General features: G+C 38.5%; 1 protein-coding gene across 4 annotated transcripts in view; it reads left to right on the top strand.

The window, feature by feature from the left end:
* GRAMD2B (GRAM domain containing 2B) overlaps positions 1-15,222 on the top strand; it is a 42,080-nt gene extending 26,858 nt beyond the window's left edge. For all 4 annotated transcript variants that reach the window (XM_059492905.1, XM_059492908.1, XM_059492906.1 and 1 more), the window contains 12 exons: positions 7-88; positions 400-466; positions 1,414-1,517; positions 4,922-5,017; positions 5,704-5,775; positions 5,892-5,972; positions 6,605-6,716; positions 8,359-8,481; positions 8,670-8,757; positions 9,249-9,350; positions 10,844-10,937; positions 13,970-15,222. In XM_059492905.1, the coding sequence (XP_059348888.1) occupies positions 7-88; positions 400-466; positions 1,414-1,517; positions 4,922-5,017; positions 5,704-5,775; positions 5,892-5,972; positions 6,605-6,716; positions 8,359-8,481; positions 8,670-8,757; positions 9,249-9,350; positions 10,844-10,937; positions 13,970-14,011 (1,063 nt within the window). In that variant the 3' untranslated portion in view covers positions 14,012-15,222. The remainder of the gene's footprint in view (positions 1-6; positions 89-399; positions 467-1,413; positions 1,518-4,921; positions 5,018-5,703; positions 5,776-5,891; positions 5,973-6,604; positions 6,717-8,358; positions 8,482-8,669; positions 8,758-9,248; positions 9,351-10,843; positions 10,938-13,969) is intronic.
* The last annotated feature ends 5,905 nt before the right edge of the window (positions 15,223-21,127 follow it).

A 21,127-nucleotide genomic window follows, 5' to 3' on the forward strand; every position in this document is an offset into this window, starting at 1 on the left:
CTTCAGGACCAAGAGCACCACAGATAGTCCAGTCCTGACAAGCAAGAGTGACTCCAAGATTGAAAGGAAAAAACGTGCCTCAAATCAGGTAAGACAGAGACTCTATTTGTTTGCCTATATAGAGTAAAAGTAAACACAACTACTATGACAAGGCTTTTGTTTAGCAACACTATAGTTCGTGGTTGTATAAGGACACAGGTTCCTTTGTCATCAGTGTATTTGAGTCTGGATAAAGCACAATATAGTATTAATAACCACATAGAAAACAAAAATGATTTCTTGTAAAACAAGTGGGCAGAATGGGAAGGTGTGTGGAGGATGGGAAGTGAAGCAGGTCACTTGGTTGTCAGACTGTCTAATAAAGTGTGTGGTTTTGTTGTTGGGCTTTTTGTTTTTTAGCTGAAGGCAAATGCACACTTTCATAAGCTGTTTCTAGATGTTCCCATTGATGAGCCGCTGAAACAAAGTAAGTCTTGTTGTTGTTGTTGTCTGTGGATCCTAGATAATGTTGTTACCCAAGCAATGTGGTGATGTACAAGAGAAGCTACCTAAATTTTAAAAACTTTCAACTCCACTTACTTAGAGCTAGAGGGCCTTGATTCACATGCAATGGGCATTTTATTATAGCCTTGGAAAACTTAAATCTCTACATGTTTGGTCTATTTGGAAATTGTAGCCCACTTTGCCATTCCTGGAGCGTAACCTAATCTAATGCAGTATTTTTTGGTACTGAATCTTTCTTAATAAAGACTTTACTTGAGACAGCATTGATCAAGTGATTAGCTTGAGTTTTTGCTGTTGATGATGTTTTAATGATGTAGTTCTTAAAAGAAGAGAATTGTACACAGACATGTATAGCAAATGTTTCTTGAAAGGAGTGCAGGGAAGGTGATTCATGAGCAAGAAATGGTTTGCTCAATGTCTGTGAAGTAAAAGCAGTATTACTTTACATGTGTTGTATCTCTTTTGGACATCCATTTTAGACAACAGCTGTGGGGCTGGAAGTTTAAAGACAAAACCTTTCATTAAAATTCTTCACATTTTAGTAATACAGCTATTTTAGTAATACAGTTACCTACAAGTTAGTAAAAAGTTCATAGGATGATAGGTCACATTCTCTCAGAAAAGATTTTTGACCTTTGGAGGCTACTTGCATGTTGCCATTCATTTTATTCATTTCAGTTGTTGTCCTTCAAATACTTTGAGTCTAAACTTAGGCCTGTGACATCATCTGAGCTTGTCAGTATTAGTTAAACTTACTGAAAATTTTAAGGTTTGACAATGTTAATCAAAAGGCATAAACTTAAACATATCATAGCTTTGTAAAAAGAACAAAAAAAAAAAACAAAACAGAAGCCAGATTGGCTTGGGTTGTGATTTACATTCAAGATTATAGAATTCTATTTGTTTCAGGCTTTACATGTGCTCTGCAGAAAGAAATTCTGTACCAAGGAAAGTTATTCATTTCTGAAAACTGGATTTGCTTCCATTCCAAGGTCTTTGGTAAAGACACTAAGGTTAGTAAAATGTTTATATATAGAACAGTAATGCTATTCTTAAAAACTTGTTCATCACCACAAGTTCAAATTACTGTGCGAGGCTAGGATAGTAATACTTCCAAGTTTTATTGAATACAATCACTATTTATAAATGATGTTTGAAATACAGTCTAAAACTGAACACTGTTATTATTAGAGATTGAATCTTTTGTTTAAGGACTTCATGTCCGAAAGAAACAGATGAGAGGACAAGCAGCAGTGAGGGCATTGTCAAAACCATGTAACAGAATTTGCGAAAATATTTCTCTTGGTTTAAGTACATAAAAGAGGAGGAGGAGCTGGAGGAAGGAAGGCTGAAAAATATTAAGGCCTTCAAGGCTGTAGCTGGGGCACTGGAGAGAAGGATTAAGCATATTAAGGGATTTAGAAAGCAAGAATTAAAACTGGTTTCTGACTTGAGTAGCAAAGCTCTCTGAAGGATTCTTCTAGCAGTCCTGTTTTGCATAAACAAAGAACAGGATAAAAGAAAAACAAATTGGCAAGGTTTTTATTTGTGAGCCCAGTGTGCAGATCAGAACTGATATGTGAACTGTTGGGAAGATCATAAATTAGTCTTTCTTGGTGATCCACCTAAAGCTTAGTACCCCTGAGGTGAATGATGTGCATACAGAAAAATCAAAGACTTGGGTCTGTTGATTTGGAGCTTTTGGAGTGTGCTTTGTTTACATAAACTGCTTTAGTTTTCACTGCATCTGGGGAAACAGATCAAAATGCTTCAAGGATTTCTTTGGCTTCTTCATTTCAGGTGTATCCTTGAACAAAGCTTCTGGTTTGATCCAGTGATCTAGGGGTTGATTAGGGGTTGAGATTATCTCATTTCTCTGGGGTCAACTGTTTTGATGGTGTACCATCTGTTGTTTAAGGTCTTTTTATAAAGTATAAAAGGTTTAAAGATTGTTTAATATTATTGACAGCGCATTGTCCATAGTGACCTTATGGGTTATTGTCTACCACCACTTGGCCCAGGACTATTGTTGATTTCTAGTTAATGGATTCTACTAGTCATAGACAGTACGTTAATGTGGATGATGTGTATGTTAGTGAAAGTTGTATGACACAAAATAAAAAACAACTGGTTCACTACTGTCATTCAATATTAGTAACAGCTATCTTTGCAATTTCTTAACATTTAAGCTGCTGTACTAGCAGTCTTCACTGTGAACACAATTCAAACTGTGGAACAGCTTTGTAGTGCCAAAGCTAAAAGTAGTGTAGTGTAGTGTAAGCTAAAAGTATACAAGAATATGGTAGAACTTTATTGAATAGAAAAACTGGTAAAATATGCAGAATGATGATGATGATGTAGTACTAGGAAATTATTTGTTAACAAGGTTTTAAATTCAGGAATATATACGTGCTTACACATACGCTGAAGAGTGAAAACATTTTACAAGATAGAGTGAAATAAACACTGGAAATGTAATTATAGCAATTTTGCAAATTACTCAGTTTTGGGTCTTACTTTCAGAAAACATTGTGGGGAAAATTAAGTGTGAAGGAGATAGTCCTTATCATTTATTTACAGCGTCATTCTGCTTTTAGGAATACCATCAAGAAAAAAGCTTGAGAATCAGGCATACAGTAAAAAATTATGTCGTGGGAAAGGAAGGAGGAAATCAAGCTGGACAGGAAGAGAAACATTCTTAGCAGTCAGATACACTGACAAAGTTTTCAGAACACAAAGCTTCTGTTGATTAAAACTTGTAAAACCATATAAGCTTAGGGATAAAGTGTTTTATTGTGAGAAACAGCAGATCTACACATTCCAGTTAATTTTTGATAGGAGTTCTACCTGCAGGTTTGGGGTTTTTTACTGAAAGCTTTCATGCAAGGAACAGCTATGCAATTCAGGAGTTTTGAGTATGCAGTAAAAACAGTGTGTATATTCAAAAGTAAAAGATTGCTTCTGCAGGATTGAATAGGCATTGGAAAACTTTTTTTCCAGGTAGCACTCATTTGGCTGTATATGTTGGCCTTGAATCTTTCTTGGATTTAGACATTGTTTTACCCTTTTAAATTACTTTCAATGTTGCCTGCAGGTAAATCTTTTATTCTGAAACAATTACTGTTCCAGATAAAAGTATTTGTTATCAAACAGTGATTCCACCCTTCCAATGTAATGCTGTGGGAGCAGTGCAGTAAGCAAGTGCTGAATGCACACATTAGTTTTGATTACAGTGATGATGTCCATCTAAACTACACACAGTAGAATGCCGTTTACATCTCTGATTTAAAGTTCTTTAAGGTGAATTGTGAACTGAACCAACTAGAAAAATTGTAAGCTGCTTTCTTGTAGCAGGATTTGTGTTCAAGCAATATTTGGCAGTCTTGCAACCAAACTATAACTTGAAAAGATTTTTCTTTTACCTGGTACAATTTTTCATTTCATGATTTTGTGTTACTATTCTGAACAAAAGTTAACAAGAAACTGCACAGAGTAAATCCATTCTCCTCCCATGGCATATTTTAAATCAGTGCTATGATTGCAAACTGAGCAAATTATGAACACTTTTAACCTTGCTTCCAAATTTCTCAGGTAGATCTGAGAGCCTGTGCCAAAAATATTTTTAACAGGATCTGTTTCTTAATCATGGGTGTTGTTATATTATATACATATCCAGGATTATTATATTTGTCTGACTCACTAAATCTCTAGGCTTTTCAACTCACTGTCTTCAAACAGATTTTTTACCATTGTAAATTGGGATTTACAGGAAGAACCCATGCAGAATATCTGAAGCGAAATACTCTGAAACTTAGCAGACGTTACTCTAATGGTGTTGGATGTAAACATAAGGGAGGAAGGAAAATTGGGAACTTTTCAGGGTAAATGTAGACTGCCTCCTTGGCACACACAGGAATCAGTTGAAGTCAGCAGGTGTATCAATATTGGGTCTTTCAACCTTGCTGAAGGATGAGCTGTTTACTCACCTGCTTGTTGCAGATCTGTAAGTGGTAAGAAGACTTTTATGCTCATTATTCAACAAGCTTTTCTTCTCTGATATGTTCTGAAATATTTGGTTTCTAAACAAAGAAGCATAGCTTTAAGATTGGTTCATTTTGCTGATCTGCAGTGCAGTAAGCCCATAGTCTTGTGAGAGCCAGAAGGGATCAGGAAAGGAAGACACAAGCAAATGCCTGGATTAGCATTTTATATAAGGAGAAGTAAAAGTAGTTAGGTAATTACTATTTCTTATTTTACATGAAATAGCAGTAATCAGAAGGGCAGTGGAGACATCTTTAAATGATGAGTGTTGAAGGTCTGGCTTATCCCAGTAGCTGGGCTGGCCCCTCAGGAGAGAGTGTGGTACAGATTTGTATGTGAGTATTGGGATTCCAACACTACATTTACCTTGTTTCAGATTAGTATACCTGTGCTGTCAGTGACACTTCTGAAGAAAACCAAAACTGCCCTTCTTGTGCCAAATGCTCTGATCATAGCAACAGTGACAGATAGGGTAAGTACTGGTAGAGGACAAGGTATTCCAGTGAGAAAATAAAGAATAGAATCTCTGTTTGCCACGTGGTCTCTGTAATCATTCATTCCCTGTTTTCCAAGAGCTCATAGCACCAGAGGAACTGGAAAAGCTGAGTCAGGAAGTGCATGCACAGAGGGTTACCTTCTTTGTTAGCAGCTCTGTCAATGTTCTTCCATTTACTTGTATCTCTTACCTAACCAGTCGTACTTTAGACACACAAAAACCTGTTGCTTACAGTTGTATTCAGGAATTGTACTTGCATCAATCAGTAGAAAATATGATTATGCTATGAGCAGCTTCAGAAGCAATGCATTTTCATTGCACAAATATTCTGTGGGTGCAGGAGACAGTACATAAAAGCAAGTTTGGGGTTTTGTTTGTTTGGAGTTTTTTTAAGGGTTAGGTAAAACACAGCATGAAAAGGATTTTAAAAGAAAGAACAGATCTGGATTATGCTCTTGTTCCCGCAGCAGAACATGGTAACTTTTATATGCCTGTTCTGTGTTTGTGTGATAAACATCAAGTCGAAGGCTTAAAAAGAACCACAGGTTTTTGCTGCCATACTTTGTTACTTGATCACCAGCAAAATCACCTGTCAAGTTTTATTTAGATAAGAGGAAAACTGTATGTCTTTTGCAAACAGTCTTGGAACTTTTATTTTGCAGTACATGTTTGTCTCACTACTCTCCAGAGATACCACCTACAAGCTATTAAAATCTATCTGTATACATCTTGACGTAAGTAGTAGTGGCAGTGAAGATGGTATGTAGTTTGTGTTCATTATTACTGCTATCTTGCTGTGAAATAGTGCTTTCTGCTTGTGTTGCTTGTTGACAGTGCCACTATTTTTCAGGATACAAGCATGGGCAACAGTCCAAATCCCTCTTCTGCAGAAAACAGCTTCAGGGCTGATCGCCCTAGAACTCTGCCCCTGGTAAATGGCTTAGAAGTTTGTTCTTTTGTGGCATGGCATCTTTCATTGCAAGTACTATTTATAATGCCTGAAGAAAGCGAACTGCAGAGAATCATGACATCTGTTTCTAAAACTTCCATGAGTCTTTAGGCTGGAAAACAGTTGGACTAATTACCATAATTATCTGTGATGTGCAGTTTATATACATGCGTACGCCTTGGATTTATTCAAGGTCTGTATGTTCTCCATATCTCTGTCTAGCAGTCAGATTTCACTGTACTGACATAAAGTCTGCCATGGACAGTTTTTGCAGTGTTTCTAGTAGCAAACCTTCCTCTGTAAAACAGTTACTCATCTGCAAGAGCTCTGAAGCTGCATGTGATAACCAGAGTCTTAAGTCTATGGACTTGCCCTAGACTTCACAGCTTGTCTAACTTAACAGTCTTTCTTAGAGACAAGGCAGGAGATGAAGCTTGAATTCTGGTGCTCTTATGGAGCTTATTTTTTAGTTTGATCTCCACATATTGATGTCAGAGATTGTTCCTGGTTAAACAGTTCTAAAGCTTGGATCTTTGGTTCAGATTCTAGAGGAAATTAGATTGTTTTGATTTAGAACAGGGATAAGCCTTTTTGTGATTTGTTCTACCCATCAGGATTTCACTGAAGATTATTCTGATCTGGATGGAATAGTGCAGCAGCGAAGACAAGAGATGGAAGAATCCAGCAGCACAGGCTCGCAGACACCAGAGCTGGAGTGCTTCCAAGGTGAGTGGGATCATGGAGCTCCAAGAGAAGGAGAATGGACTAGCTCTCAGTTTTGCTTCTGTATCCCCTTCTGATGTGGAATCTAGATTTGTTTGGTCCTGGAGAATTATGTGCATTTTCAGATCTTCCTCAAGGCCCCAGTATCTGCATTTCTGTTATTATGGCCCTCTGCAATCCAGACTCAGGCAATGACTTAGTCATCAGTAGATCTAAATTGTTGCTGCTTGTTCCAGTTGCTTAGCCATGTGAACAGAGATAGAATGTAGGAGCCATTCATGCTTTAAAACACGAAGGAAAAACAAACAATCAAAACCCATTTTAAAGTAGTTCAAGTCACAGTGCAACTTCTGATCTATACAAATAACACTTTGTACTATGATCACTTTTGGTCACCAAGGTTATTTTTGGCTTTTTTTGGTGGGTTTTTTTAAACACTCATTTTATTCTTTGCTGCTATTAAGATATTTGAAGATACCATCCAAAGTTGTTCTTTCTTTACCACACTCTTTGTAATCTCGTCTCAAGTTCTTCACCTCCTTAGCAGCTGTTCTTCATAACTCATACTTCATAACTTCATGAGTACAGCAATACTTGTTTTGTCTAGCTCATGCAGAATGTTGTTGTGAAAACCTAGAGTATTCTCTTATACACTTAATATATATTAAGATATTAATATGTTGTTATGTTGTTAGTACTCTGGGTTCCATCTTGACTGTAATTTGTATAAGAAACTGCTGAAAGATACTGTCATTTTTTTAGCAGTTCTCTGTCATGTCATCTTTTATTAACTCTTTTTTGCTCTGTGTTTTTGTTCAGCCAAATAATTTGGAGTTACTTGCTTTCATTGGTATTTTACATTTACAGTGCATCTGTATTTAATTGTGTGTTGCTCTTCATTAAATTGTGGCATCATCACATGCCACAGAGTGCTTCTAAATAATTTTTTAACTTGCTGCCTTACTTCCTTATGGCTAGTAACTACTTCAAGCCATTTCTTTTTCCACAAATGAAAACCAATATCCAAGCAAAGAACCATCCTAGGAAAAAGAGTTGAAAGTAGGAGTGAAAGGTAGCACGTCTGTCACTCATGGTTGTTTTTTGTGCATCATTAGAGCAAGTCCAGGTAAACAGGTAGAGCATAGAACTGAGTGTGATTAGATTTTTCTGTTCCATTTCTTTCAAGATACCACTGGCTGGCATTTTTAAAGACAGTCCAGACAGGAAGTTTTAATGTCCTTTTTAAAGTAGCAATGCACTATCCTCATTTGGTGTTGCTATTAAAGTAATTTGGAATCATTACTCTAGCAAATTCAGGCCTTTTGAGAGATTACTTTTGTGACTATAATCTTCTGCCTGAAATTTCAATAGTAGCTTTCAAGATTTTCATGGGTTACCATCTTTTAAAAGATCTGGAATAGAAGTGCAACATATATTTACATTATCTTCTTTCAACCCAAATGCTTCTTTTTATTTTGTGTTAATGTGGAACTAGTACGTAAACTGTTTCAAGGATACTAAACCAACTTCTACTTTTTACCCAAAAGTACAGAAATGTACTTTTAAAATTCTCCTCTTTCTCTATTTCTTGACCAAAATAAGCTATCAACAATTTCACCTCTATCAACATTCTTTCTTTTGACAGATTATCACGTTGTTGAAACGGAGACTCATTTGAAAGTTTCCAAGCCTGAGGCCAAGTCTGTTCGTTCAGATGCACATAGTAAACGTGGGCCTGATGGAAAAGCCCGAAACAGTCCTCGAAATGGTAAGAATTCAAGGACAGATCTGCAGCTGGAATAACTTGAGATAAGTTTGCAAAGTACATCGGTTCACATAACATGCAAGAGCTCTTTCTTGCTTCTCCCTCTACATTATCTGTTGCGTTCTTCAAAACACTGTTTATATTCTGTGATCTGCTCTGCTCAAAGTAAGACTTGGTTCTTTCCCTTGCAGGCCACTCTGAAGCCTTCAGGTTCCTCCACAAAGTGAAGTCCCAGAAGCTCTTATCTCTGAACCATGTACTTGTATTTTATGCAATTCTGTAAGTTAGCAATAACAAGATTGTCAAAAACTAGGATTTTCTTATGTTTACAGGATTGATATAATGTAAACATGATTGATATAATCTAAGCTTTACTTGAGAAAAGGAAATTATTGGGAATTGTGGCTTTTATACTTCCCAGAAATGTGTATATACATACGTACATATATCTATATAAGCCTGCTGCATCAGGCTTATACTTAACTGGCCATTTACTTTTAAAAGCAAAGAGTCTTTCGATTCAGAAAATTTTAAAAGTGTTTAAGTACTTGCAGAGGTTCCTTTTGCATGTCATTTAGCAAACACATACTCAGGTTTGAGATTTTCATAACTGTCTGAATGCCATTGATGCTATTTCTGAAATGTTTCTAAGAACAATACCTTTATTATTGAACATGTGCAAGTAATAATTTAAATGGCTTTTAACAATGAATTTGTCAGGTGCTGCTAAAGTTTCCTTAACTGATACACTTTATTTTTCTCTCTTACAGTGTTTGTGTTTTAATACTTTCTACCTTCTACATGAGATATAAAATCAGTGTCCTGGAGGAACGCCTTATGTCCATGACAGCCTTTGATTCACATATTAAGGAGTAAGATAAACTCTGGAAAAATATTGGGGATTTAAATCTTTTTCCAGAGCAGTGATTCCATGAAAAAGGTGTAACTTCTGTCTTCAGTCTTAGTGTCATTTGATTAGTATATTAGAAACATACTTCATGCTCTTTGAGCTAATACATGTGTTTTGCTTGTATAAAGCTTTGTGTTGTCTATATACCATTTAGAAACTGATATCCTGTCTTTCTGAAATAAAAAACCCCGCAATAGAAAAACAAACCAAAGCAAAATCCAAACACACCAAGGTACAGGTGCCTGTCTATTTGAAGAGGAAATAGGGAAAGGAACCATAGTTACAGAAATAATTCCTTTCTGTAGCTGAAGTCATGGCTGTCATCTGCCCCTGCAGTTAGTTTTTTGGGATTTTTTTTTTGTCTCCATGTTGCATAAATGGGAATATGCAAACATTAAATGGTGCAGCAGTGCAGAGGTATGTGGTTTTTTTCCAGAATAGTTTGCGTCTGTAAGCTGTATGGGCTCCCTGCTCTTGTCTTTGGAAGTTAAACTGGATACTGCTAAGAATACTAATCAGTTTATTGATTTTGCATTAACTCTTCTCCCCTTCTTATAACAGATTTTTTTCCCTGAGCTGCTCTGAAAAATATGGCTTTGAAAGTCATTTATAAACTCAGTGCAAAACATGCAGCCACATGCAACATGAGTGGAAATGATGACTGCTGGAAAAGCACCATGTGGAAAAGAGAAGGGAAAAATAAAATTCAAGACAGAGCTGACTCAGGCGTGGTGGAACTGTTTATAAAGTGGTTCAAATTTAGCAAGCTCTTACATAAGTGTGCTTTTAAATTCAGCTTTCTTTGATTACCCATCAATGACAAAACAGGTCACTCTGACATTGCACTTGTGGTCATATCAAACAATGACTGTGCTGTTTATGATCCAACTGGTCTCAGCTGTCATCTGTGGAAAGCAGTAGGATTTGTATGCATGTGTCAGAAGACAGAGCTAGGTTCTTCATTAAAAAAGGGATAGAAGGAAATGATGCTCTATCTATGCAGCCTTGCATTTATATTTTACCATTTTATAATCCAAGAAGTGGGGTAAACCTGTCCCACATATTAAGCAATGTCAAAAGCCTTTTTTCTCACTTCTGGCGTATTTTTATTAGCAGGATACTGTATCCCTCTTCAGAAACACTAACACAAGACAGTCCTGATTTTGTTGCTCTGATCCCAAACAGTGCAAGATACAGGAAGGAAGATCTAATGTGCACTTCTGCAGTGTCAAGGGCTTGGGCTTTCCAATTTCCTCAAGTCACAGGATGTGGAACTTATAGAACTTTTCAGGGGAAATAGCTCAAAAGTGTTCTATCCAGACTTCTGGAGAATGAGATTTCTGTAAACTAGTACAGTTTACAATTTTGGCACTGTTGCCATCTACATGTGTGTCCAGTTCTGTTTTCCTCATTTTTTGAGTCTGTCACACTTAAATTTTTCATTCTATTTGACAGACATCAAGTGCACCAAGATTTGGGATCTCACCTGCAAATTAATGCTGATGCCCTTTGTGATGAGTTAACTGCTAATCTTAGAAAATTGGAAAAGGTAATAACATTGTATGATATAATGCAAATGCTGATAGACCCATCAAGTTCTTGCTGTGTTTCTATGATCTTGTATCTTGAAAAGTGTTGAGTTACCCCAAATTTGATACCAAAAGGTGGCATATTTTCCTAGACAAAGGACTAGTTTTCAGACTATAAATTAACCCTAATATAAACATTGGTATGTGTAAAAGCTTTGCCTTGAACCGAAGCTTATAACCAGGCCAAGTGTCCCTGAGGCAGACACTTCAGGGTGATTATTGCATTATGTAGTCATCTCAACTGTTTTTTTTCTTTTTTTTTTTTTAGTCCATCAGGGCTAAGGATTTTAAAATCAACCTTTATTGGTATTTGATTAATTTTTCTGTTTGGGGCTTTTTAGGAGTTTTGATTAAGAAAAGTGGTGCTTGCTTACATATGCAGTCAGCTTCTTCACACAGAGTGGCTGAGATCTGCTTGTTTTATTCCAGTAACACCAATGCTGCTGCACCTGTTGTGCAGTTCCCTGTACCGGACTCCTGCTTTTTACCATTCTCTAATTGGAAAACTAAACATATTTGGTGACTTAAATTGGAAGCCTATGCAAAACAAGTGGGTGTGCAGACCTTATTTCCTTATTTGGTGTTTTTCTCCTTTCTAAAACACTTTACCAGAGACTCCACTGCTCTTGTGGCTGTGCCCTGGCATGGGTCTGCTGGATGCTGTTGGAATGGTTGTGCCCAGCACAGGGCAGCCCCTGGCCCTGGCACACTGCTGCTGCCCCTGCAGACCTTGCCCCATCTGCCCCCAAACCTTGACAAATGCACCCAGTACAGGTGGGTGAAATGCTGTGTGTTGGGTACACATACACAGGCAGAACATGACAAAAGCACTAGTGGAACGAAACCAAAAGTTACTTGAATTCCTTTGTGCTTAAGTCACACGGGATATTTTTGCCTCTGTTTCTAAAACTGAGTCTGTGCCAAAGTCTTTCAATGCCTTTTTTCCCTCAAACCAAATTTTTCAAATAGCATAAAGCTAAGAATATAAAATATCACTGTTTACACGTATGGTATAGGTTTTAGAAATAGTGCCAAAAATGGGTTTCTTCTCCCACATTGTCGCTCTCTTGGCTATGAAAATATAGAGTAATGCTGGCTTAACTCCTCTGTATTTTCTGGACAATAACAGCATGAATACAAAGGAAAAATGCTCTGGTAACCAGATGGTTACTAGATGGTTACCAGATACAGTCTTCTGCCAAATTAGGTCATTTAAGAGGTTACTGCTTTCTGGCTGTCTGGGACAGGCTGGCAAGATGGTTCATAGGAGACCTCATTTCAGTGGGAAGCCAGCCAGCCCTCTGCAACAAGGCTAGGCACTGTCCCACTCCCTTATATAGTCTCTGCTTGGAGACAGTAATGGACAGCTGGATGGTTAGGTCATTCAGCTGTTCCCAGAGAAGTGACCTTCTGTCCTGAACTAAGTCTTAAGTGGTGTGCATTTTTTGTTTAGTGTCCTGCCTTCTTTATTTCATGTCTACAGGATTGGAGCCTTAAAGACTTACCTTTATCTGCCAGATATTCAGGGTGTTGAAGTGCTCTGCATACAAGCTAAATCAGAATTGCCTGTAGCTGCATATTGCCACATCCTGTTCTAATCTAGATGAGCAGTGGTTAGAAATCTGACAGCTTTTTGTTCTCTGAGCAAAGTTGCTGCAGTTGTTTACCAGTTTCATATGCCTTAGTGAAAAGTGGCTGCAGCAGCAAAGGTAGCATACATGTTCTAGTATAACTTGTCATGTCTTCCCTTACTTTCCCTGTGACCACAGCACTGTAAACTGGAGCACTGAGATTATCTAGATTAAAAACTAAAAATTACTCTGCAGTTAAAAATTGGTTAATGCACAAATATGTAGCAATGATTTTTTCTGTGCGACCTTGTTATTTTTACAAGTTCTGCTTCATACTTGGAGTCAAGGAACTGCCATTGTTTAGCAGAATTATGCTAACTTAGCTTTTAATTGCATTTAGCAGTTTGTTAAAATGCAGCGTGTCTGTCAAAGGATAAAGCATTAAATTGTGGGAGGGAAAATGTGGCCTAATATTACTCATTCCCTTACACTAACTTACCAAGCTAAAAGGAAATTCCTGTTTACACGTTAAGCAATTCTCATAAAATTAGGTGCTTCTTAGTGTTTCCCTTTCCTCAAAATATCCTTATTGAGAAAGGGGTGCATCTGGGATGGAAATCATGATGTAGGACTGAAAAGTGGTATCTTTGAACAGGAAGTACAGTGGCTCCTCAAATTAAAGCCTGAAAGTAGCTGTGACTAAATCTGTTACCAGTGCCAGCGAGTTACTAAGATACTGAGATACTGAGAATGTGTGTGTCTGGGGATGTGACCCACTCTATTCCCTCCTCTCTGCTTTTAAGGACAAGGAGATGAAAAGTGGGTAAATAGGCTGTGTAAAAATAGATCTGTTCAAATTATTCTGGAGGATGCAACTGGCTGAGAATACTTTCATTGCAGCTAAAGGAAGATAGTCCACAATCAGTTCACTGAATCTGGTAAATGGGACGTGTCTGCTAATGGTTACAAGACTGTACTTTACTGTGCATGTATCATGGCTGAAGCTGTTAAAAAACTATTTGAATTATCCATTTAGCCATAGAGCTATGACTTGGAAGTTTGAGGCTTTTACTGTATTTTGATCAAGGTGAAAATAATTCATTTTCTTGTCCCATTGCTTTCTAGTTCTGATTTTTATTTCTGTCTTATGACTAATGGTGGAGGCAATCTATAGGAGAAAATTTCAGAGGATATTCATTATATGAAACTTGCTGGTTGATTGTCTAGGTGTTACATTTTATGCACTTTTATTGCACTTACAATAAGGGAAGCATTTAACAGGAATACCAGAGGTATGAAAAGGTGTGACAGAATTAACATGCAGACAGAGTATATTGAAGAGTATGTCTTGATATTTTTTTTAATTTAAAATGCGGTGTAACACTTCTTGCCTCACAACTCTTTCCCACTCTTTTTCTAAGATACAGAGCAACTTACAAAAACTACTTGAAGATGGTGAATGAAACATCAGTGTTCTTGGACTGCTTCAGACCTCATTCTTCTCTCTTGACAAACTGTTCCAAAGGAGCTCTGCTGGCCAGAGTTCAAGCTTCTTTATTTTCAGTCCAAGCCAAGCTTAAACTACTGTAAAGCTCATGTCATAATGCAAAAAAGTCAGTTGATTCTTCAGCATGTATCTATATATTTTGCAAACATATGGTTTGGTCTACATGTATCTATGTTTTAAAAATGTGGGGATTTTTCTTTCTCTGTTGTGTGTGAATTAATGGATTTTATAGCTTGCTTGATTTTAGAGTTGCTTTCACCAGTGCAAACCTTGTGCATATCCTTTTACCTCAACATTTACTTTATGCCTATTGTCATACAAGTATATACGTGAACAATGTCAGCCATGATTTATTACTGAAGTGTTGTGTGAATGAGCAGGTATCTGTTTTAGCTATGATAATGGATTGGTGCTGTGCTCTTCATTTTTACTTACTTCTCTGCACCTTGATGAAAACAGATGCCTCTGTGTTTGGGTATGCTGTCGTGAATGTCTGAGGTCTGCTCAGTTCTCCAGCGCTGTAAAAAGGCTCAAGTCTGCTTTTCGTGACACTGTATCACCACTGAGGGTAAGGTCTGTTTCTACTGGGCATTCAGGTTCCATTGAAGTCATGCCTGAAATCTGTATGGACTTGCCAATTTGCAATCAAGTTGTTTATGAATAGCAATATGGGTGTGACACACCTGCACAACTTAGAAAAACTGCTTGTTTTCTGTCCACTCATGTGGTCTCTGTCCTTTAAGTTAATCAGTGTGAAGATCATCAGTCAGCTTTCCTTGGAGTTCATGGGGTTTTGGTTGGCTGAGCAAGTGCAATTTGTAGTGCAGTAAATGGAAATCTGGTCTTGGCATGTGACTCCAGGGACTGGATATTTCCACGTAATGAGAACAGGCAAATTAATGGTGCAGCAATACAAACAATCAGTAGAGTGAATGAAAAAGTGGACACCTGCTTCATTATATCACATACTGGGTTTTTCCAGAGTGCCTAAGATGGGGATTTTTAGATTTCTGATTCACCAAGCAGGCTCATTAGTTTTTAAAAAGCAATATTTAGGATAATAACTACTATCTGTGAAGTAACAGTATTGTTTATAATATGCTATGCATTTTATAACCATTTCTGTGAAATGTACCTACTTTGTTTAAATAAACTTTTTTAAAACCAGTGACTCAGTACTATAATTTGGATGAACCCAAGTCCATCCATCAGTTTTAGTCAAATGTGATGTTCATGAGGCTTATATCTCGTGGTACAGTTTATGCAAAACCCAGCACTCAACACAAGGGGTTAGGAACTGCATCCTGCTTCAGTCCTTCCTCTGACTCCATTGTGTGTGACTTTTTTCTGCATCTCAATGACAACAGTAAGAGCAAATTCGGCCCCCAGAGTTTTGGGGACATGTTAATGGTTTTCTCAAGTTCCTCAGGTTTCTCAAGTTTCCTCCTTGGAGGATATTGGATGGGTATCAGAATGCCGAGGCAGCTTTGAGGGCTCTGAGGGCTCTAACATGCCTGCCTGGCTCAAGATTCCTCATGAGTACAGTATGTAAGAAATTGTTGAGATTTGACTGTTCTCCCTATTGAAATACCTGCTTTTGTTTCCTCAGCTATTGTGACTTTATTGGAAAACTCAGCTTCACAAGAAAAATGTTGAAAAAAGTTTGGTTTTTTTCCATTTTTCCCCCTACTTTCCACTACAGTTGCACAGCTTATGTAATGTTTTGGACTCTCACCTCATCCTCTACCTTCTCTTGTTCCCTCCCTTTAATTCTGTATCAGAAGTCTCCAGCTCTGTGGTTGAAAAATTGATGCCATGAGTCACTTTTATCAAAGGAACTACAAGAAGACTTGGTTTTTTCCAGCAGCTGAACTGAGTTAGCCTTTTACTTACCTTACATTGTCAAGTCTGTGCCTTTCTGCAGGAGAACAGGGAGAGAGATATTTGATAGGTGCCTTAAGTGAATCAGGCAGGCTAAGGCCTTATCATTAGCCATATGGAACACAATAATTACTGTATGGAATCCGCAGTCAGAGGTGGGTGTGTGCCCTTTAGCCTGCAGCAGCAGCATGCCGGGGGAGGCGAGTCTGCACAAGGGTGTAACAGCGTCCTTCTAACGCAGGAAGGTGAGCTGTGCTCCCGAGAAAGGATTGCATTGTGACAATTGAGTCACAGCAGCCACATGAGCGCAGTGGCACAGTTCTGTGTGACCCCTGCCCTGCCCCCCTGTGCTGCCCTCACTCCCCCTTTCCCTAGAGGGAGCAGGAGGAGGGCTCAGGATGTCACACTCTTCGGGCACCAGGGCAGCCTGCAACGCCCCGCGTGGAGAAAGCTTAGAAGGGAGTGGAGTGATTTAAATCCTGTGATTTAGGCTTTTCGGCTTGGGATGGAGGGGGTTGGCCCCAGTGTTTGGGAGGGAAGTACTAGCAGCAGGGATAAGCAAGGAAAAGCTGCTTCCCCCAAGGTTGGGAGTCTGTTAAAGAGCAAGGAGACTTGTTCCAGTATCTGTGGCAGGTAGTGCATACAAAGGCAACGAGGAGGGGCTTTGCCTTTTGGCAAAAGTGCGAGTTTGCAGTAGTAGATGGGAAAGGTGTGACTATAGGGAAGTCAAAAATGCAGACAAAATTCTTAGCACACACTCTTAGTAGCAATTATTCATAATTTGCTGCATAGACTGCATAGAAATCTGCTTTTAAAAGACAGTTTTAAAATTTCTTGTCTGTTTGTTTCTCCGGCTTTGTCTACCTTTGTCGACCTCAGCACAGAGGCTGAAAACAAAGAAGAGAAACAAACAAGAAAAACAGCTGGGTTCTACCAGCCATGCAGGACTAGTGATTGCTAGTGCCAGGTTCTGGGAAGATGCTTTGAGTTGAAGATGGAAGGCTAGAGGGACACATCACTTGTGTTTTCTCTAGTTGATTAGTGAAAAACATAATGAGGATTTGTAATGGCTATTTGGATTGAGGGGTTGTTGAATTAGTTTTCTGTCAAGGTATCAAGGTCTGAAGTTTATGGTGCTGTTGGTGTGAAGGATGCAGCTGGCACTCTATGATCAGCTGAAAGCCTCCCCTCTCAACAGTAGTAGGTCCCATTAGCATTTGCAGGAAAAACAAACAGTTTTGCCTGTGTTTTTGTCTGAGTATGTCTGAATTTAATATTATTAACTTCTTGCATGTGAACCTTTGTACAGGTGTGTGGTAATGCTTTCTGCTTCCTGCTACATCTGCACTTTCATTTCCATGTTTCCACCTCATAGTCAGTTGACAAATGATAAAGAAATATCCAGGTTGCTGATACCCAGGCCTTTGCAGGCTATTGCTCAGCTGGTTCAGGCTATTGCAAGTGAGGTGTTATTCCCAAATACATAGGAGCTTTTGCATTTACAGAGCAGGTGTGACATGCAGTAATGATCAGAAAAAGCTGGCTGTTTAGACAGAAAACTGAGCAAACAGTGACACTGAGCAAACAGTTCTTTTTGTGTTCAGTGCCTGTGTGTATGCTTCTATAAACAACAGAGGAATAATGTCATTTGAAAGGATTTTACCAGCACCTGCTTTTCAGTTTCCCTGGTGAGACTGTCTGAGTCTGACAGGCAAATTTGCTCAAGAGGGAAAATTGACTCATCTCATTTGACACTTCTAGGTTTATGGTTTGAACCCAGTGGACCATTCTGCTAAACATGGTTGCATGTAATGAGACTTTACAAAAGAGATGGTTTTTTGCCTTCTTGGGTTTTAAAATCGGTGTAGTATCATTTTATGAATGTAGAGCTTCATAATATCCTGTTTTTCACTGAACAGCCACAAAAATATATGTCAGTAAATTTCCTTTAAATGCATCTAAAGTTACTCCCTGTTTATCACAAGCCAGTCTGGATTTTAACAAAAAAATCAGTCAAATGCAAACAATAAAGCAATGTAGACTCTACAGTAGAATCTAAAGCAATACAGAATCTACAGAATCTCTCACACTCTCTACGTGTGAGAGTTTATTCCCTGAGCTTCATGGAATGTTGTCATGCCTGTCACTAATCCTGTCCAAAATATAGGCATTTCACTTATACTGTTGTTTCAGACCTTCTGGTCTTCTTCCTGGTGGCACCTACTTACCCTCAAGTTTCCATTTAGTCAAACTGGCCAGTGAGACTATGCCTACTTGTCTTGGATTAAATCTCAAATTATTTGGGTGACAAAGCCTAGATTTAGCGTCTACAAGACCGTGATTACACTTGCTATTTGTAGTACCCTCAAAGGGATGATCCCAAGAAGGAACTGATTAGAAGTGTGCTATGAGAGGATACTAGCAGGGTTAGTATGATAATCAGAAGTAGGTTTTTTTCTCCTGTGCCTAGTTTCTTATCTATTATAATTTACAAACGAGGGGTCAGGATGCAGCCCCTTAGCAAATAGACTTTGAGCAAGAATTCAAGGCATGTCAGTGAAGCCTTTCCCAAGACTGTGTTTCACATACAAAATGGACAAGAGTATTCCAGTTATCCCCTACTGAAGTGACAAATAGTTTGCTTGAATCACTTTATCTATTTTCCCCACATTGGACAGTATTTGTGCCAAAAAGTTGACCCTGAGTTGGATGTCTGTTCACTAAGTAAATACCTGTGCTAATGACCTTGGAAATTAGTTCAAGTTCTTGAAGAGAGTTGTTGTAGAAAAGATTGTCCTGCCCTGCCAGCCTCCATGAGTTCAGTCTGGATAGCTCTTCCACCTGATTGTTTTTTAAATTTGTCCACTGTGGGTAGCGCTTCTACTGATGTATTTTACTGTCTGTGTGACTTTTTTATTTTTCCACTTTCTGTACTAAATCCATTAGGAAACTGCTTAAATGTTCACTATTTAAAGATACCTTTAGGGAAAGGTATCTTTTAAAATTTGCTTTACATATTGCTTTACATAAACAGCAAGATCATGTCATGATGATGTAGTAGCTACATCATGTTCTGGAGGTGTGACGTTCTACATTAAGCTTTATAAAAAGGATTTTATAGTCTTTGGCAATGCAGGTACTTTGGACTGTACAATAAAGGCTCCTTCAACTTCTGTTCTCACTTAATGGTATTGATAAGGTAATTTTCCACTGACTAGGCATTTTAGCAGGAGATTACAGGAAAGTCATTGCAATGTGCTGTCAAGTACTAAATTAAAAATCAGCTCTTCACACTATCTACAGGTAGATGGATAAAGGCTCCCTCCAAGAAGAAAAGGTAATGAGTAACTTAATTATAACCTTACATGCTGGATCTGGCATGCAGGACAAAAACTAGCTCTGAATTCTTCCTGCACTTCAAGCTTGCTATCCTGGCAGTGTGCACACATGGGCTCATTCCAGGGCAAAGGCAAAGTGGGAGGAAAATCAGCTTGTACTAACAGCTGTTTCCACTACACATATAAAGATCCACAGACCTCTCACAAATGGATCATGAAACTTAAATGCCTCAGCACTGGCTTATGATACTGACATGAAGAGATGTCCTTCTATGTTTTTTACAAAAACTGTTTAAGCGATGCCAATGACAACACACATGAAGAAAACAATATAATCTACATTAGCTGACTTGAAAATGGTCACACTTCTAAAGACTCTGATCAATAGTAATGGCTGTAGGAATGCTGTGTGAAAGACCAAGTTTGTGATTGTATGAACACATCTTCCACACTTCTTTTCCAAGTCTCTTTATGGATGTCTGATTCCGCAATCACTCTTTGACCATCACAGTAAATGCTACCACAAAAACTGTTTGTGGGTTGGGGTCTAATTGAACTAAGAAAGTACAAGATTTGTGTTAGGTGTAGGGCTAAGGATATGAGACTGCTTGTAGCTGAATACTGAGAGTTGTAGTATTTAGCTGCTCCCTTCTTCTGTTTATAGGCCATCCTCTGCCTCCATTTCCCATGTTGTTCTACCATATGTTGGATCCAAAAGGTGATCTTCTTAATAGTAACCCATCCAAAACCAGTTAATTTTCCACCAGAGATATGGATAAGGGTCTGTAAAAGAGCCTAGTATCAAATGCAGGCATGTTGGTTGATGTATAAAATAGTGCTTTAGGAGCTTTGCTGACATTGCAACTTCTTTTCCTCTATTGTTTCTCTAATTGTATTCGATGTAATATGAAGCAACACTGGAAACTTGGCAAGAATATTGGCAAGAATATTCTGAGGTGAGTTCTCTGCTGACCTGTCCTCTACCTGTGTGCTTCCCCAGAGAGCTACGGCCACAGACAATGGGCCAGATCTGTCAGCAGCAATAAGTTAGGCTTCTACACAACTCTGGTGTCTTTCCTGAGATTAAAAATTAATGTAAAAAAATCAGCAGTGTCTCGTCCTTAAGGTTTTAGTCATTCATCTGCCTAAGTCTCTTCAGATTCTTGCACGTGTCTCTCCCCTCTGCCATTAAGCACTTAATTCAGTTGTGACTCTTGTCCAACCTGCCAGCAGCTGCTTTCCTTACTAACCAGTATTGCTGTCACCCTACCATCACTGCCTTACTGATCATGTGCTGCTGCTTCCCATCCCTACTGGTACACCTGTGGTGCAGTGTCCCTTATTTTCTTCCTGGAAAATCAGCTGGAGTTATTTTGTGCAAAGTTCATATCGCAAGGGCATGTTGCATCACCTTTGCTGCATCAGCTTTGCTAAACAAATTAGAACATCTGAGTAATCAGTTTGGTGGAGGAATGTGGAACTAGAAATTATGAGAATAATACTTTCATATCTTATGGGTAGATGGGGAAGATGCTGCTTTAGGTGTCTACTTTCCTTTTAGCAGCACTTTCCTATGCTGAGGCCAAGGTTGAGTAGGACCATCATACACATCCCTAGACAAAAAAGAAAACAGTTGCAGCAAAGTTGTGTTAGATTCCCTGTCCTAGCACAAAGAAAACTTACCAAATTAGGCTGACAAATGCATTGGGACAGCAAAAGGTGCCGTCTTTTTGGTGGGCCACAGAGAGAACAGCATTGATTCAGAGGGGAGCACATGCCCTGTGTGGAAAACAGCAGGATGAGGCAACAGGGTAACCAAGATCCTGGTCAGCCCCTGATTCAATGCACAAGCC

The sequence above is a fragment of the Ammospiza nelsoni genome, chromosome Z, assembly GCF_027579445.1.
Source record: "Ammospiza nelsoni isolate bAmmNel1 chromosome Z, bAmmNel1.pri, whole genome shotgun sequence".
NCBI lineage: Eukaryota > Metazoa > Chordata > Aves > Passeriformes > Passerellidae > Ammospiza > Ammospiza nelsoni.